This window comes from Hakea prostrata, chromosome 6, assembly GCF_041222555.1.
Source record: "Hakea prostrata isolate BN-2017 chromosome 6, UWA_Hpros_2, whole genome shotgun sequence".
In the NCBI taxonomy this organism is placed as follows: Eukaryota; Viridiplantae; Streptophyta; class Magnoliopsida; order Proteales; family Proteaceae; genus Hakea; species Hakea prostrata.
Window position 1 is genome coordinate 17,227,242 of NC_142605.1, and position 16,701 is coordinate 17,243,942.

Sequence of the window (16,701 nt, forward strand, 5' to 3'; positions counted from 1 at the left end):
AACAATGTTTAGTGCATTTTATTTCTTTTGTGGGAGGTTGTTGTTTGGTGTGAATTGGGGAATACTTTACTTGGTGCTCTTGGCTTGAGAAATCAGGGGTTGTGGTATGGAACACTGTTGTCATCTAATGACCCGAGCACTTTTCACGGTTGCTATTTTTCATGACTAGGAGGTCTAGAAGAACATGGTTAGGCACCCTATCATGTTGCATCCTATGGGGGGGGGGTGAATTGATGCTGAGTGACGCATGGCACTAGTGTGGGGGCGGTGTGTGTTCAAGACTGATAACCTACCCGTGAGAGGACACAATCAAATTGTGGGGGGTCATTCATTGGTAGGGTTGTGTATAACAGGCTTGGGCTCATGGCTGCTTAAGACCGGTAACCAACACGTGAGAGGACAAGAGAACTTCCTCCCCATTATATGTGGATGACCAATAGGGTTAAGAGGAGGCGTAATCCGAATTGGTTGGAGCCATAGGATACATTGACTCTAGATAAGGGAGGATACTAAACCAAGAGTGTGAGATGCATGAGGGGAGGTATCTGAACATAGGATGATGTGATTGAGTAGTTGACCTACATTGAGCTAGGTATACCCTTGACATGTGCCAGTACTCATGTCAATGGTGTAGTGAGAGAGTGGTGACTTAAGCCCTAACCATGGTGATGATCCGAGAGGGATGACTTTATCCCTTAGGATTTCAAGACCGATAACCAACCCATGAGAGTTCAGAGTGACAAGACATACCCAGAGGAGGCTGGTGTCATACCTTAATGTGTGTTTACCATATAGAGACTTGCATCAGTTACAATATTGTAGCATTACTGCATTGCATTTCATATCATGTCTCATTAAATGATATCTTGGCTTATGTTGTGATTTATGGTTGTGGACTACTTGCTAAGTTTTTTTTGATCTCACCCCTCGAGGATTTGTTGCTTTAGATTTTATTATAGATTCTAATGCCGCATACCAAGATTATGAAGCATGCACGACGACTACCAATCCTTACAATGTACTAGATTACGGGGATTATGACACACGGTGATGAATGTACATGTCACGACTGTGTGTACCAGAATTAGCGCAACTCATGAGTTGATCAATACTATTTGCGATACGGAAACTTTTGAGATTTGTAGTTACCATTTAATTAAGGAGACTTATCTGATGTAAACCTTAAGAGTTTTGATTTAATTCTCTTTCCAATTTGACTATTTCAGTGTTTGCATCACTTCTGATCTCTGATATAGTTTTTGAGATCCTCCTGAGATCCTTGTTTATTTGATATTCTCTTTATTATATATATGACTTTGATTTATTCTTGCTCGTGATTGGTTTGCTGTGTGGAATGGTTTATGATTGTCTGAAACCTGGATCTTGTGATTATGGATTACTCCTTCAGGTATTCGGGTGGATGGATACCGGCTGGGTGGAGATGACATCCTCATTGGCCACTTGTCGTTGGGTGGGGAAGTGATACTATCCCTAGGCTGACGCATCTGTCTAGGAACAATGTCAATTAATGGGATAGTATACTATAAAGGATGTAATCTTCTCCTTTATTTCTAATAAGCTACATTCCACCCCCCCCCCCCCCCAGATTTTTTTCTTCCTTGCAGTTCCATCTATTTGTGATTCAAAACATTGCAGACAATAATTACCAAAAGAGTACATTACAGAGAATATATATTCTTCTTACAGTACGGGGTAAAAAAATGACACATTTAATGGCCTTATTTGTAAATATGAATGTTAATTATATTTTAGGGCATTAAATTTAATAACCTTGATTTGTAAAAATAATATTTGTCTTTTACAATGAAGAATTTGCCCTTGCCCTTATCATTTATTTGCATTAGTTTTACGACAATTCCTTCGAATCTCCCCTTTATTCCCTGTTAAGACTCCAATGCTTCCCATCCGGTTCATGGACAAAGTGAATCTTAACTTGAAGTCTTGTAAGCTGGCAGCGTATTCTTGCGTAATTGATAGTGTGTCATTCCCATATTTCAGGTCTTGATCAACTTGGAGAACTGCAAGATCTTCTAACACACGTGAGTAATAAGAGTCGGAGAAATTGAGTTTTGATTCTGGGTTCAGGTAAACCAGTGGATCAGTTTGTCCCTTTCGGGTTTTGGGTGGGCATTGCTTCTTCAGATCAGCTAGTAATGCCTTGTTCATGCTTGGGTCTGCTTCTCCACTGCCTTGGTAATTGTAGAGTCGATCCAGAATATATCTACAGTGGGTTCTTCCCATTGTGTGTGCACCTGTTAACATCATTTAGTTAAGTCAAGCAAGCTATAATATTCAATCTAAGTGACCAAACTTAACAATAACGTTACAAGTTATAATCTGAACAAGGTCTGGACTCAATGTTTTAGCCTCAGCTCTTACCAAGAAGAGTAGTCATGTCCAAAACGTCCAAGCCTTTCGACTTGAAGTATGAAAGCGCTGTGTCCAGTGAAATGGATGGTGATGGAAGGTCCACCGATGCTGCACTTGATGAAAACCCATCCTTCCTTCCCAGGAGAACCGGGTAAGATGGTCCACCTGCCTGTTTGTATTTATTCATTCCATTACAAATACATGCCATTCTGAAGATTTTAGTAACTGAAAATAAAAGTGTAACAATAACTAAACATATAAGAAATAAAATACCAGATGAACGGCATCTCTGGTGGCAAGGTTGAGGATATCAGCACAAGAGACAACTCTAGGGCACCTTGATTCAAGGACCTGCTTTATCTTGTCAATAAGAACGAACCCACCTAGTCCAGAATTTTGAGATGCATTTTTTTCAGAATTTTGACCATCAAGGAGGATCGATGCATCACAGCCCTACATCATATCACAATGTAATAAAGAAACTGATAATAAGGAAAGAAACTGATAGAAACTAATAGAATAATGTGAGAAAGATGGTATATATATATAAAAAAAATGAATTAAAACACGTACATTTACGAAGCAATCGGAATAGAGCAAGCGAAGGAGCTTGGGAGTGATTGTGGCATCATTCTTGTAGAAGACTTCAACTTGATGCCGGACATATTGCTCGGCATCATGACACGTGAGATTGTAGTACTTCCTTCTCAAACCTGTTTTCTGTGTTGTGGTTGCAGCGTCCACAGTTGCGAAGAAACAGCTGGTAGTAATAACTACAAGAGTCATTAATACAAAGAAAGAAGTACCACAACCACCCTTACCACCACCATTACGTTGTGATCTCATCATCATCTTGACAGAGGAAGAACGAACTGAAGAACCCTTTTGAGAGAGAGAGAGAGAGAGAGAGAGAGAGAGAAAGAGCCTCTTGTGTGAGCCCTTTTTGGTTTTGTAGACGAGAGAGTCTCTCTTCTTCTACAATAATGGATTGGAGAAGAGAAGTAAACCGTTATATATATAGGCGAGCGAAGGCATTAAATTGCCCAGGTTGGCATTGGAGAATTCCAAGACCCTACTAGTTGCATTATAAATTTAAAATTTGATTTTCTTGGAACTTCGCCCCCCACTCCACTCAGCGCAGGAGCTGCAGTGGCTTGTGCGACGGATATGCGATGAAAACTAAGGCTGTTCACGTGAGCCTCGGTTTCAACAATTCTTGCCCTGGCTGGCTCTGGCTGGCTACTTGTTCATTAAGGAATTCGCTTGCTTGGCAGGAGAAGTGGGAAGCGGACAAAATCAGTTTGTATTTTATGGCTGCACCTACACTGCTATTTGGTTGACCAGGAATGGAAGTTACTTCAATATGGATCTTCCACGGTTTCTCCCCCCTACGCTAGAAGAATTTACATCATATATTTTTTATTTTCTTGGTAAGAAAATTTGCTTCATATTCCTCCATCCAAGAAAAGTAAATAATCTCAATTCAAGTTACTAGGACTCTAGGAGAATGGAAAAGATGATAAAAAAAAAAAACAGAAATATTATCACATTTTAAATATGTAATCTAAAAATAATAATAAATCCATTGAGATTATACCTACATCCATTGGTTTGATCCACTAAACCAATAAACCTATATCCATGTAGTTCTTGGAGTATCCGTCGTTTTATGTGGCATGATTTGAATGGTTGGCAACAAATGACAATATGACTTAAGGCCTTTGAGGATCAAAATACATACAATTACAGTAAGGGGTGCAAGTTCGACCTAATGACCCGAGGTAATTTTATCTGCCTTAAAACCGAATAAGTATAAGCTCAAGTAGCGGCGAAGCCACGATTTACCCTCATGGAATGGAGGGTGGGGGGGGGGGGGGCAATAGTAACCTTGGTTTTTACAAATTTGTCCAATACATCAAATCAGGTTTTTTTTTTTTTAAATTTTTTTCGGGGGTGGGGGGGGGGGAGAAAGTCAAGTGCTGGTATTCACATATGAAAAGAGGGCCCTAAGGGTTTCTATAGAAAAATTTCAAAAAATCGGGGAATAGGAGGGGACAAGTGCTGATATTGTACACATAGAGAGAAGGCCAAAGGAATATCCGTGAAGAAATTTCAAACTTTTTGAAATTAAGATATCGGCCTTGAAAGCATGATAGGGTTAGAATATTCTGGCATTGGGCTTCGTTTAAGGTGGTCTCTCTAGGTTGAATATTTGCTTTGACCCGACCTAAGCCTACCTAACCTGGATTTCTTACCTTGAACTTGAGCCTAATTTTGATTCTTGTTTGGACGCTAATTAAGCAGAGGTTGGGCTTTTATCCGATGTATGTAACTAGAGTTTGCCAATCTATTTACATTTGGTGGTTCCTCTAATGTATTGAAGTGTATCATGGGCTAATAATAATGCACATTCTTCTGAAAATATTATTTTGCCAACAATATACATCCTTTTAAGGTCATTGTCATGGTTTTTAAGAGTTTCGAATCTCTACCTAACTACGTACATGTAGATAAAAATTTCCAACCAATCTGCATGCTTTCTTTGATATAAATAATAATTCAATACTCACTCATTAGTCTCTAGAAGAGTGATAGAGTGGCTTATCATTACCCCCACATATTTATCCTATGCCATGAGGCACTCTTTTGAAGGCTAATCTCCTCTATTGGGATTTCCAGATTACATGGCATTAAAATTTTTAGATATACCTCTAATATGAACCATTTAGTTTTTGCAGATGATATGCTCTTTATTCTTGCCGAGGCAAGTAATGCATTCTTGATTAGACACATACTTCAGCTTTATATCTCTTCCATGCTTGCTATTAATGAAGTTAACTCACATTGTATGTTTCTGGGACTGCCATCCACCTTTGGTAAGTCTAAGACTCAACTATTTGCAAATCTTAAGGAAAGACTTCAAACAAGTTGTGGAAGGAGAAACTTTTCTCTCATGTCAAACTTTCTCCTTCCAAAAGAATTATGTACCCAATTGAACAGACTCATTAGAAATTTCTAGAAAAGAAAGGGGGAGAACATAGAAATTAATTGGGTTAGTGGGGAAAAGATATATCTCCCAAAGAGGCAAGGGGGTTTGGGGTTTAGGACGTCCACAACTTTAATAAGGCTTTATTGGCCAAAAAAAAGAAGAAGGGGTGGAAGTTCTCATCTCAGCCTTCCTCCCTTGGGGGCTAGGACTTTGAGAGCAATGTATCTTCAGTCTCACTCTTTTTTTCATGCTTTGACATCTAGGGGCATCATGTGAAATGGAAGAGTTTGCCAGCTGGGATCTTCTTAAACTAATACTGTTAAGAAGAGTGGAGAATGGATTAACCGCTAGAGTATACTCAGACCCTTGGATCCCAGGTCTTCCCTGTCCATTCCCTTCAAGAGACCCCTCCATCTAGCCCTCTATTAGTAAATGAGCTAATTGATTGGGATAGAAGCAAATGGAAGGTACATTTGTTCAGCTCCCTCTTCACCCAAAAGGAAAGTCTGGCCATTCAAACTCTCCCTATCTTGTCCTTGGGACACCTCGGATGCATGAGTGTAGATGTGTTGGGGTAATTGTATTACAAATTCTTCAAACATATAAAAGTGAAATTGCAATACAATTGAGAGATGAAGATCTTTAGTAAATTTGAAGAGCTTGAAGTAGCAACCGAACGAACCACTGATTGATGAGGTTGAGTCATACCTTGATGCTGTCTTTAAGGTAATTGATGCACCCTACTACCAAGGGTTCTTCGCACCACCACCTCCAAGATGTAACCTCCAACTAGAAGATGATGTGTTCTTCTGTCCCTTAAAGGAGCCAAAGCTAGAGCACAACACTTAGCAACTCAGAAAGAAATGAACTTTGTAAAACAAATAATGTGAGTGAGGAGAGTCACAATGCACACAATATGCAAGGAAGGGTTGGGTTTATATGGCCCAAACCACACCTCCCCCAGGGGAGAATCATTCTCCACTAATGGAGAATCAATGGTTTGTCCCTCCTCCACTAATGTGAATAAAACTCCTTGACCTACCTCCCCACTCTTGGGGAGTAACTCTCATATTCACTTCTTTGGAATGAATAGTTTTAACCCATTCAAAGACCTTAGCCCCCACTCATGGTATGGCCATGAATGGTCATGAGTTGAATGAGAATAAGGTCAAGAGTTAGATTTGAGTAATTCCACCATTCAGTTAGCCCACCTCATCACCATGATCAAGACCTTTAAGACCCATGACCAATGTCATGAAGAGCCTCATAACCAAAGTCATGAAGGGCCTCCTTTAACCAAGGTCATGAAAGGCCTCCTTTACTCATGGTGCCTCATTACCACCCTTACCTCATGGTGCCTCACACACAAACAAAACAATTAAATAAAAGAAATGCAAAAACTAATTTTGAAACTTAATATATAGATAATATAGATTTTATTAAAAAACCTAACAAGATGCTTAGTAAGAGTGGACAATTTAGTGCGAGATCTACATATTATGCTTCTTCGCATCACTAGCCTCATCAAGGAGGATCTTCGAGCACAACATTTGACCAATCTGTTTGGGTCAAAATTTGGAAGACTTGGTCACTTCCCAAGATACAAAGTATTCTATGGAGGTTTGCCCATGATTCTATTCCAGTTTGGAAACTTCTGTTTGATTGGAATGTACCATTTGTTTGTTGTGTGGCTTGTGTATTGAAAACCCCATCCATATGCTTTTTCATTGTGTGTATCCCCCAACAAGTTTAGAGAATGTCCCCTCTACGGTTGGGTACAACCATTTTCAGTGGGATGGTTTAAAGAAATGGTTTGACTTCCTGGATGTGCAGTTCGGCAACTCCAACCAATTGGAGTGGATTTATAGCATTTCAAGTGCTATAATTTTGGGAACATGTGGAACTCGCTTATGTTTAATGGCATCTTGCCATCGATTTCTCATGCTATGGTCTCTTTGGATAAACTTTTAGATGACATTTCAACTTGTATATCTTTAAAAGCTGTGAATATAGGATTCACCATCATTATCAGATCCTATCACCAGTGAAAATTTGCTTTAAAATCTATTCAGATGTTACTTGCTTGGGATTCAAACACCTAGGAAGGAGGTCGAGGGTTAGTCTTATTGATTGCATTGTTTCATTGTATTAACATGAATTGCCAAGCTTTTTGCTTCCCTTTATTGCTGTAGTGTTGTAGGTTAGTTGTTAAATTGTTCTTTGTCTCTTAAACCTTTAATTAGCCTATGATGTCCAAATGTGATCAGCCCCATTACCATATTTTAATAATACTGACTTGACTTCGTTAGATGGTTTGGTTGAAATTTGGATTTTTATGCTTTTTTATTGCTTCTTGTAATTTATTTATGTTATTTTCACTGCATGACGTTGTATTGGAAGGCATAGATATTGTTGCTCAGGGAAAACTTGATTCTAGAGAGACATTTGCTTACCTCCTACTAGTACTCTAGAAGCTCTTTTTAGATGTTGGTTCACCAAAAACTGCAGTCTGTGCCTTGGTTTTTTGTCCCTATCCATGAATTATGCCAATAGGCATGTTATCCTCGGTGCTAAATGTTGTTAGCTTTGAAATTTTTATACTTAATTTCATTTTTAGATTGATTCTAAGGAGCTATTTCTCATAAGGCCTGGTAGAGTTGAACTAAAGGATATGCAGTTGACAAGCAGCATGCCAGTCTCTCGTGCAATGTGTGCCAAATTTTGGTGTATGTTTGGATCTAGATTTATTGTATGGTATTAATAACTTTAATCACAATGACTTTGGTAAAAATCAAGTCAATCTTTTCCCTATGTAGGACGCCAAGGAGAATTAGACAACTTTGCCTTCAACTACACTATTCATCATCCGATTGTGAACTGGGGAATCTTCTTTGGAAGTCATCTTTGCCACCTAGCCAACATCTATTATGTTGGTATATTTTCCATGGAAAAATCCCAGTGGATGACATGGCCATGGCCAAAGGAATCCCCTTGGCTTCCCACTGTAGTTTGTGCGGGGGTTTAGAGAATTTAAATCATATTGTGCTTTTTTGTCCCTTTGCTCAAAGTTGTGAGAAGAGCTTGGCAGCAAAATTTGGCAGCTAGGTGGTTCACTCTCACTTCACAGCTACAAGTGGTGGAGACAGCAAACAATAACATATCCTTTAGGGGCTGCTTGGCTTAATGGTTGTCATCTCCTATTGGATTACCTATCGATTGTCCGAAATAAATGATGGTTTGAGAATGATCTTCTCTGATCTTGCTCATAATGATTATGCCATTGATAACGACGGTCAGGTAAGAGGTGTTTGTCCAGTCTAGAGCACCGAGATTGAAACTCCACACTAAGAGCTCTACTCATACTCAAGAACTTTATTGGATGCCCCCAAATTATGGGTGAGTAAAGCTAAATATAGATGGATGCTCTTTGGGTAATCCTTGCAGTGCAGGAGTTGGGGGTGTATTTAGAAATGAGTTAGTTGCAGTGGTCTTTAATTTCAAAGCTTTCTTGGGGGTGAAAGCCAATTTTGAAGCTGAGATGGAGGCCTTCATGCATGGTTTGGAATGGGAAAAAAGGTTGGATGTGCAACGGCTGTAAGTTGACTGTGATTCAGTGATTTTAATTGTGCTAATATAGTAAAGGGAAATCCCTAGATCATTCTACAATGATGGAGAGGCCTGGAATCGTTCTTAGCCAGCATTGTTTGGAAGATTTCCCATTGCTATTAGGGAAACTAACAAGGCTGCTGATTTCTTGGCAAATAGTGCTGCCAAACTGGGGAATTCAGAGATTAATGCCCCTTGGACAACGATCATAAAGAGTGAGCCGGATCTAAATGCATCTCGACATCCTAGGTTTAAATTCTAATTGCTTTCCTCTTGCATGTATGAGAGTAAGAACAAGTGAGATTGGGTGTATTGGAGGCAACTGCTGTTGCGAGAATGAGTGATGGTTCCTTTTTGTATGATCAATATTGTACTTTTTTGCTTTTTAATATAGATAACCCTTTTCGCGAACAGAAATTTTTTTTTTCTTAATTCAATAGTATTCCTTCTACCTTAACTCGTAAGTACTTTAGTTTAAATTATACTATTTAATTATATAAGCATAGTAATTTTTCTAATGGTCCACTAGATTGAAAAAGAGTTTTTGATATGTCTTTTGCTGCGTTACAATAAATTTGGAGCATAAAAATGCCTGATGAATGAAGAAGATGATAAGAATCTAAAATGGCTTCACATACTTCAAGTAAGATCTCTCCTACCCAAGTAAAATAAGAAGCTCTTCAAGTTTGAGTAGTTGTTACATCGACTTGATTTCATATTTTTGCAGTATAATGTACTATTCTTATGGCAAAAGTAAAGTGTGGATTGATGTTGAGAGAGTCAAGCCTTTTTATCAATCCCTCATTGAAAATGTGAGCTTCACCTAATTTCTTGTTTCAAACAGTTCACAAAAAAAGTAAAGTGCGCACGGGTTGATGTCGAGAAACTCAAGCCTTAGCGTCAATCCCTCGTTGAAAAAGTGAGTTCACCTAATTTCTTGTTTCAAATAGTTTATTCTCTACCATTTGCATGTTTTCTTCTGCTTGTTCTAATTAGATGATTGTTGTTGTAATACTTTCCGCTAAAATAACTTCAGAAGTTGATTGGGCAAATAATGGTCAGAATGCTGAGCAAAGCTGATTGAGCAAATAGTAGTTGTAATGTAGAGAAGTGGATTACTATGTTTTATTTATTTATTTTTCACTTTTCTTCCCTCTAGCAGAGTGTCAGTATGTGTTTACTCTCCTATATGTTTGATTTGTGAGCTATAATAGAGTCCAGATCCTTTCCATCTAGGTGGGTTATCCACCCATTCTCTCACCCTCACAATGGGTCTGACACAAGCCTGCCCGTGGTGGTACACAGCCAAGCCTATGTGTGAGGGTGGAGGAATGGGAGGACAGGCAGTGGGTGGAGAGGATCTGCAATCAGACTTAAGTGGTTAAGATCAAAATTGACGTGAACTCTAATTATTTTCCAAAGGTTGGACGATGGCCAAAGAACCACTCTAAAAGGGTTATTGAAGTTATGGTCAACCATCCAATTTTGGTTTACTTTAGCATATCAGTAGTAATTTTTATCGAATATGTTCAGCTAGAAAGATCTTTCTCTAAAGCACCATCAAATATTAATAGTTCAGCTACAGCAGATGAGATGGAAGCAATAAGAGAAGGACCCTTTTTAGCCATTAAACCTCAGCTTCAAAAGGTCTTAATTTCTTCAGATTGCAGGGCTGCAATCCTTGCCCTTCATGGTGCTGTCCCGGTCACTAAACCGGGCTAATAGTAGCATTGCTGGGGGAATTCAGAACATCGAGTGTACTTTTTCATCTTTGAGTTTTCAGTTTGTAAATAGAACAATTAATGACTTCGCTGACTATCTGTCAAGTGTGCAAAGGTGTTCAGACTTAATCGAGAGTGGTGGTTATCCCTACCCATCTTCATTATTCGCACTTAGCCTCCAGAAATTGCAGTATGGAGAGTCCAATATAGTTTCCTTTTTGACGGGAAAAAAAAAAAAAAAACGCAGAAGAAAACACTATTTTCAAATGGATTACTCCTATTTTTAATATTTTCATTCAAGTTAAGAAATCACTACTTCGGCTTCAAAACATACACATGACTATCAAGATGTGTTGAGAATAAATTGGACAGCAAATGTAGCTTAAATGGCCTCTGCTAACTCAATATCCCTCCCTTTACATGTTCTTAATTTATTTTCTTTTCTTGTCAGGCATTTCGTGGTTGTCTTCTCCTACTGTATTACTTATGGATTGTTCGAAAAAAAAATGTAGTTTTGAGGAAGTGATGCTCTCACAAGATTGGGTATTACGTGAGAGATCTTCTCTCACCTTGCTCATAATGATTATGCCATTGATGGAAGGAAAGAGGTGTTTGCTGTCCGTCCTAGAGCACTGGGATTGAAACTCCACTGTAAGAGCTCTATGTAAGAGCTCTATTCATACTCAGGAACTTTTTTGGATGCCCGCAAATTATGGGTGAGTAAAGCTGAATATAGATGGCTGCTTTTTGGGTAATCATTGTAGTGCAGGAGCTGGGGGTGTATTTCAAAATGAGTCCAACTGCAATGGTCTTTAATTTCAGAGCTTTCTTGGGGTAAACCAATTTTGAAGTTGAGATGGAGGTCTTCATGCATGGTTTGGAATGGGAGAAAAGGTTGGAAGTGCAACCGCTGTAGGTTGACTGTGATTTAGTGGTTGTGATTGTGCTAATACAATAAAGGGAAATCCCTTGGATCATTCTACAATGATGGAGAGGCCTGGAGTCGATTCTTAGCCAGCATCACTTTGTAAGATTTCCCATCGCTATTAGGAAAAATAACAAGGCTGTTGATTTCTTGGCAAATAGTGCTGCCAGACTGGGGAATTTAGAGATTAATACTCCTTGAACAATGACCATAAGGAGTGGGCTAGATCTTAATGCATCTAGACGGCCTAGCTAGGTTCAAATCCTAATTGCTTTTCTCTTGCATTTATATGTGAGTATGAACTGGTGAGGTTGGCTGTACTGGGGCAACTATTGTTAGGGGAATGAGTGTCGGTTCCTTTTTGTATGATCAATATTGTACTTTTTTGCTTTTAATACAGATAACCCTTTATCGAAAAAAAAAAAAATCATCATTCGCTACCATTCCTTCTACCATAACTCGTAAGTACTTAAGGTTAAACTGTATTATTTAATTACATAAACCTAGTAATAACAAATTATATAAGCATAGTAATTTTTCTAATGGTCTACTAAATTGAAAAAGAGTTTTCAACATATATTTTTGCAGCTCTACAACAAATTTGGAGCATAAAAACACCTGATGAATGAAGAAATGATAAGAATCTAAAATGGTTTCACATACTTCAATTAATATCTCCCCTACCCAAATAAAATAAGAAGCCCTTCAAGTTTGAGTAGTTGTTACTTGTCCAAATGGTGTTGTGTTTTAAACACCAAACTCTCACCTAATTATAAATAGTTATTTTTTTCTTTCTGGGTAATGAATTATCAATGGATGGTTGACGGAGATTTTCACATTCAGCTTCTTCTTCTTCTTCCATTTTTCTTATTTTTTTTTCAAGCAGTACCATGGAAGGTACAACATATAATAATGAGGACCACGAAGACTTGAATTGAGTTATCAACAGCAGTGAAAAGCAAGAAACAGAAATATTACTTTGACGGGAGAAAGCGTAATTCACAAATGTGTCAACCTGTATCTTATCATCGGCTTGCAATACGAATACGCATTGACCAAAACAATACGATATAAACTGATCATATATTACATTCCTGAAGTTCCTCCCGAGGCAGACATTCCTATATTACATAAAAATCAACTAATCTTGTGATCTTGATGCTTTATTTTTTTCTTCTAATTATTGAGTTCCAATTATCCAATGGATCAGCAGTGAAGCTTTTAAATGAAATGGAGATTAAAGAGAGGAAATTGCTTCTGGATAAAACAAACCAAAGTGGATCCCAGTTGCTTTATCTTCAAGATGGGCGGTGGAAGACTAAGTCGCTTGCCGTGGAAGATGGGGCAGAAAAGAAGACCACTGAAATCCATCCAATCCAAGACCTTCTCTTCCATCGTGAGCCATATAAACCTGCTGTGATAACTCTATAAATTACACACTGGATGCTGCGTACCACTGCACCACCAAACTCCAACTTAACCATCCAACCAACCAAGTTACAAATGGCTCATTACTCCACTACTACTACTCCTCCTCCATCCTCCTCATAATGTTTCTATCTTCCTTTCCAACTCTCATAATGTTTCTTTGCCTTCTCCTCCTCTTCTCTTCATCTGCATTTTCTGCGGGGTGCGATCTTCATCTCTTCGTCGTAACCCGTTGGGCTGGGCTGAGGCTGGGCTGCTCTCTTGTGGCTCTTGGTTCTAGGAACCTTACTGCTTCATCCTCATCACCACCATGCAACTGGTTTGGCATAACTTGTAACAAAGTTGGAAGCATGGTTGAGATTAACCTTTTCCAAACACAGCTGCAAGGTACACTTCACAACTTCCCCTTCTCTTCCTTTCCTAATCTCCTCCGTCTCAATCTCAGTGCAAATCAACTCACTAGACCCCTACTCTTGAATGTTGGTAATCACACCAAACTCACCCACCTCGAGCTCTCCTTCAATAACCTTTCCAATGTTTTGCCTCCCACCTTGTGTAGTTTTAGTAGACTGCAATAGTTATGCCTCCAAGCAAATGAATTGAGTGGGACAATACCGTTTGAGATAGGAAGCATGAAAAATATGGTTAAATTCTCAATGGGATAGAATAAAGTGATTGGTATAGTCCCCTCTGTCCTGGCTAATTTGAGCAACCTTCAATATCTATACTTGCATACCAATGAACTCGATGGTCCAATACCATCAGAAATTGGAAACATGAAAAGTCTTGTTGAATTGGTGCTAAGCACCAACAAGCTCATTGGTTCCATCCCCTCATTCTCTGGCTAATTTAAGTAGAATAGAGAAACTCGAATTTTTTGAGAATCAATTGCGGAGGTATGAAAAATTTGATTGTCTTGACACTCTACATAAACAAGCTCACTGGTCCAATCCCTCATTCTCTAGCTAACTTAAGTAGACTAGAGGTGCTCTACTTGTATGGGAATCAATTATCCAGTCCAATACCATCAGATATTAGAAAAATGAAATTTTTTGTAGCATTGTATCTAGACACCATCAAGCTCATTGGTTCCATCCCTCATTCTTTGGCTAATTTAAGCATACTGGATGAGCTATATTTGGATCTGAATCAATTATTTGGTCCCATTCCAAAAGACTTGGGTAGCCAAGCCTCCATTGTAGTAATTGAATTGTCTAACTACCACTTATCTGGAAACTTACCAAAGCAAATATGCCATGGACAATCACTTCAAAAATTACTTGTTAAAAACAATAGTTTAAATGGTCCTATTCCAGACTTGAGAACATGCATAGGTTTAAGGAGAGTCAGATTTGATGACAACCAGTTTCTACGAAATATAAGCAATTGTTTTGGTGTACACCCACATCTTAACTACATTGATATGAGTCACAACAAGTTGTATGGCGAGTTGTTAGTAAATTGGGGAGAATGCATGAATTTTTCAGTGCTAAAGATTTTTAGAAACAATATTAGTGGGAAGATAGCATCTAAGATTGATCACTTAACTCAAGTAGGACAACTTGACTTTTCTTATAAAATACTTGTTGGTGAAATACCAAAGTAAATTTGCAGCATATCTACTTTGGTCATAATATATTTAAATGGAAACCAGATCTCACGGAATGTACCAACTGAAATCGACAAGCTGATCAACCGGGATCATCTAGACCTATCAACAAATAGACTAATTGGATCAATTCTAGCACAACTTGGTCACTGTTCAAAATTGTTATTAAACTTGAGTTGTAATTCATTTAAGGGAAACATTCCATCTCAATTGGTGATCTAGTATCTTTACAAATACAGTTGGATCTTAGCCAAAACTCATTAAGTGGAACAATACCCACACAACGTGCAAACTTGAAGTCATTGAAGTCATGAATTTATCCCACAATAGAATCAAGGGCTCCATACCCCCTTCTCTTGAAGAGATGGTTAGTTTGGAATCTCTTGATTTGTCCTATAATCGGTTTAATGATGTAGTTCCTAACAGTAAGGTATTTCAATGTGTTGTTTCATTGCAAACGTTTATTAATAACAAAGGATTATGTGGTGAATTTCAAGGTCTTTTACCATGCAATCCATCTCATAAAAAATGAGGGACATAGCAACAAAGGACACAAAGTCCTTCTTTGATAGGAATCGTATTCCTTGCAATTACAATTATTCTTATTGGTTTCTTCTTGAAGATAAATGTTCAAAAAAGACATGTAGAAGAAACAAGGAGAAATTGGCAACGTATTATAAATATGGAATTTTGACAGCAGCATTACTTATGAGGACATAATTTAGGCAACAGAGGATTTTGACGTTAAATATTGTATTGGAATAGGAACTTATGGGAGTGTTCCTACAGATCATGTAGTAGCCTTGAAGAAGTTCCATTAACTAGAGAGTAACATGATGATTAATGAAAGCTTTGAAAATTAAATGCACTTATTGACAAATATTAGGCATCGAAACATTATCAAATATTATGACTTTTGTTCACATCCACAATGCACATATCTTGTTTATTAGTACATGGGAAAAGGAAGCTTGGCACATATTTTGAGCAATGAAATAGAAGAAATAGAGTTTAACTGGCTCAAAAGAGTAAATGTCATCAAGAGTATCAAAATACTTTGTCTTACTTGCATCATGAATGTATTCTACCAATAACTCATTGAGATATTTCAAGCAAAAATATATCGGTTGACCTAGAACTTGAGGCTCGTGTGTCTGATTTTGGTATTGCTAGACTCTTAATTTAGACTCATCCAATTGGACATCACTTAAAGGAACTCATAGATATCTTGCTTCAATTATTTAAATTTATCTTTGTTTTATATTATGTTCTTATTTTCATTTTTTTTCAAAAGTTTCTTTGTTTATGTTTTAATATTGAAGACCTGTTGCATTTTTCTTGGATGGGGCCATTGGATTTCTATGTATATATTAATATTGAAAATGGAAAAGATAAGGTTTATATATCTTATATGCATCCTAAACTTGGAAATATTGATATTTTATAATCATCAAAATTTGATAGAATATAAATTTTAGTTTATTTTTAGATTAGAATGATTTTAGAATTGTCATGTTCTATTGTACGTTTTCATATTCATATTATGTTAATAAATCGTTAAATTCTTCTTGAATAGATAGTTTCTAAATTAATTTTTTGACATTTTCACCAGGTTCCCCCCCCCCTTTTGTAGAGCTTGCCAACACCATGGCATTAACTAACAAATGTGATGTGGATAGTTTTGGAGTATTTGTATTGGAAATAATTATGGGAAGCCATCTAGTGAAGCTCATCTCATCTTTAACGACATATTTGGTTAGAAGATACTATTGAGGAACATATTAGATCCACACCTCACCTTTCTATCAAATCATAATACTGCAAAGGATCTAATTTCTATTGTGAGAATAGCAATTGCATATTTATGCAGTAATCCACGATGCATCCAACAATGCATCAAGTATCAAAAGAGTTCTTTGTTTCTTGACCAATATTTGTAGAGTATTTTCAGAAGATTACTATAGGTGACGTATGTGATGTTGAAGCACAATTAATCATTTGACTAATGGGGATTAAAGGTAACTCATTTTAG

At 37.7% G+C, this 16,701-nt stretch overlaps 1 protein-coding gene and 1 pseudogene across 1 annotated transcript; one reads left to right on the plus strand and one right to left on the minus strand.

The window, feature by feature from the left end:
- Positions 1 to 1,619: 1,619 nt before the first annotated feature.
- Positions 1,620 to 3,359, minus strand: LOC149012394 (putative peroxidase 61). Its single transcript, XM_089159358.1, has 4 exons — positions 2,965 to 3,359; positions 2,665 to 2,844; positions 2,401 to 2,560; positions 1,620 to 2,273 (listed from the first exon to the last, which is right to left on the minus strand). Exons 1-4 carry the CDS (start codon positions 3,241 to 3,243, stop codon positions 1,849 to 1,851), a joined length of 1,044 nt encoding a protein of 347 aa, XP_089015484.1. The 5' UTR covers positions 3,244 to 3,359; the 3' UTR covers positions 1,620 to 1,848.
- A 10,599-nt stretch (positions 3,360 to 13,958) lies between these two features.
- On the plus strand, positions 13,959 to 16,671 carry LOC149012395 (uncharacterized; annotated as a pseudogene).
- Positions 16,672 to 16,701: the final 30 nt, after the last annotated feature.